This window comes from Monopterus albus, unplaced genomic scaffold (assembly GCF_001952655.1).
Source record: "Monopterus albus unplaced genomic scaffold, M_albus_1.0 scaffold141.1, whole genome shotgun sequence".
NCBI classification, from domain to species: Eukaryota; Metazoa; Chordata; class Actinopteri; order Synbranchiformes; family Synbranchidae; genus Monopterus; species Monopterus albus.
This window is the reverse complement of record NW_018128021.1, coordinates 1070197-1072627: the sequence shown is the minus strand read 5'-3', so window position 1 is coordinate 1072627 and position 2431 is coordinate 1070197. Positions and strand designations below refer to the sequence as shown.

The 2431-nt window shown below is 38.7% G+C and overlaps 1 protein-coding gene across 1 annotated transcript; it reads left to right on the top strand.

Annotated features, from left to right (window-relative positions):
• LOC109968030 (thrombospondin-type laminin G domain and EAR repeat-containing protein-like) lies at positions 1-2431 on the top strand. Its single transcript, XM_020614016.1, has 3 exons — positions 1-204; positions 1042-1265; positions 2054-2431. Exons 1-3 carry the CDS (start codon positions 120-122, stop codon positions 2429-2431), a joined length of 687 nt encoding a protein of 228 aa, XP_020469672.1. The 5' UTR covers positions 1-119.

Below are 2431 nucleotides of genomic sequence, written 5' to 3'. Positions count from 1 at the left end.
AGTTGTCTGTTATGTTTTGCAACTTAAGATAGAGACAAAAAGGAGGAATACACAGAGAAATACCTCAAGTATGGAGACATTCGCACCAGCTCATCATTAAACCAGACAGACTTTTTGTAATGCCATTGCTGATATTTGTGCAGCTCCTTCTCCTGGGGTTAAGGGCCAGTGACACCACCACGGAGCCATGGAGACATTGTACAGGTACTGTAGCATTTTCTTCTATCTTATCTTCCCCTGCCTCAGCTTTACTCTGTATTACCTCAGCTCAGTTAAACAAACGTGATGTCAAGTTAAGGATTATTGAACGGATGGCTTTTGGTTTCATCAAAAAACCTGGGAAACCCCTCCAGCCAAAATTCTTCTGGATAATTCCAACTGTCTGCGTCTGCTACAGCACAGTAGGAGGACTTGTGTGTGCAGTATTGCGTGCAATATTAACTTAAATTAAAATCTACAAGCATGTACAGACATTGGACATAGTTAGAATTCCACAACAGTTTTATACACATAACATGTGGACAAACTGTGTTACATGATGTCTCATTAATTTGGTTGTAATTCTCTTCTATTGTTCTCACTTTCTAAAGGGCTTCTTTCTTAATAACAACCTCTCCTACAAATTCCTATAGCTCCACTACAGCCCAGGGCTATTTCTCACACCCACTAATTGATTTATTAGTTCATAGCAGTTGTTCCCAACGTTTTTTAACTTGTGTCCCTTCAAAACAAGCTAATATATGCGTAGTGCATTTGTGACTTCTTGGTTTAATATAGTATTCATTAAGCATCACTCAGCAATGGTGGAAGAAGTGTTCAGATTCTTTACTTGAGTAAGAGTGTTAAAAACACTCAGCTAATTTTTATTATTAATTTGTCGATTTATGGATTGGTTTTTTTTTTAATCAATTAATCAATTGATTGTTTGTAGTGAAATAAATAAATCTGAAAATGGGGAGAAATGCCCGTCACAAAGTGAAACCTTCACAGTGCCTGCTTTGTTCTGCCAACAGTCCAAACCTCATGGCTTATTGTTTGCAGATTTGCCCCCTCTGGATCTTCTGTCTTTTGTTCTCGAGAAGGACACCTCCCAGCTCGTGCCGGGGGTGCACATGAGGCAGACTGGAGGGGTGAGGGGTGTTCATTTCTCCAGCCCTCATACCTCCATGAGCGTTCCCTCCTCCCAGTTGCTGGTGAATTGCAACCTCTTCCCCAAAGAATTCTCCATTGTTGTGACACTAAAAGTCACTCCTATTACACTCAAGGTGAGCAAAACACCCAACCCCCCCAAACACACACACATGCACACACATTTTTAAGAAACACCTGGTAAAAGAAGCATTCATGTCCTTAACTCACAGTAAGTAAAACTACCAGAACCCGTGTGAAAATTCTCTGAATGTTACTTAAATAAAGATATAACAGTAATATCAGATAAATATACACATTTAAAGTATTAAAAGTATAAGTATATATCATAGGATTATTATTGTTACTTATCTGGTGGAGGATTGGCTCCAGCCCCCCCACGACCCTTATTAGGATAAGCTGTATAGATAATGAATTGTTGGATGGATCTGGTGGAGGTGGAACAAAATTTACATTTGTATCTTTTTGGTGTAGATGTCAAATAAATGTAGTTGAGAAGAAGTAAACAGTAAGTTAAAATTAATGTAGTAGTAAGTATACTTGCAGCTAAAGACTGTCTTCATTATCAGTTAATCTGCGGATCATGGTTTAGATCACTCACAATCTACCAAAACCCACAGTAATTTGATTCAATTTGTTTTGTTTGACAATAGTAGCCACAGCTTATATGACAAAGAAAAGCAGTAAATCCTCTCATTTGTTCTAAAAATACCTCAAATGATGAATCCATTCTCAAAGTAGTTGCATATGTAAATATTTCTGTTGACTGACTAATTGATTCATTGAAAGCTCTAAGTTCTGCAGAATTGTACTTAAGTACACTACGTTAATAAATGTGCTTTGTTACTTACAGCACCATCCCTGCCATATAGCATGTCTGAATGTTTTCACATTTGCTTTACAGAGAAAGGAGTACCTCTTTTCCTTGATGGAGCCAAAAATATTAGTAAAAAGAGCAGTGGAGGAGAAGGAAGAGGAGAACAATAAAGGGGAGATTTTTGAAAATTATAAGGAGAGGGATATAAGTGGAGAAGAACAACATGGAAAGGAGAAGAAGGAGAGGGGAGTCAAAAGTAATGAGAAAGGTGAACGGATCATTCTTGGACTGAGGTTCTCGAGAAAACATCTGCACTTTGTTTTTAAAGGTCATGGAGGGGTGGTAGAGCACTGGGTGTTTGGAGACACCCAACTGGCTGATAACCAGTGGCACACTGTGGTTTTAACCATTGGCACTCAGCATGTGAAGTTCACAGTGGACTGTGCCCCACCACTGGAAATGTGA

What these genes read in the sequence shown, in the direction of transcription:
- LOC109968030 (XM_020614016.1), top strand. Translation starts at nt 120, where the DNA reads ATGCCATTGCTGATATTTGTGCAGCTCCTTCTCCTGGGGTTAAGGGCC. An exon ending in GCCATGGAGACATTGTACAG is followed by an intron (nt 205 to 1,041) that starts GTACTGTAGCAT and finishes TATTGTTTGCAG; the next exon opens with ATTTGCCCCCTCTGGATCTT. An exon ending in TCACTCCTATTACACTCAAG is followed by an intron (nt 1,266 to 2,053) that starts GTGAGCAAAACA and finishes TTTGCTTTACAG; the next exon opens with AGAAAGGAGTACCTCTTTTC.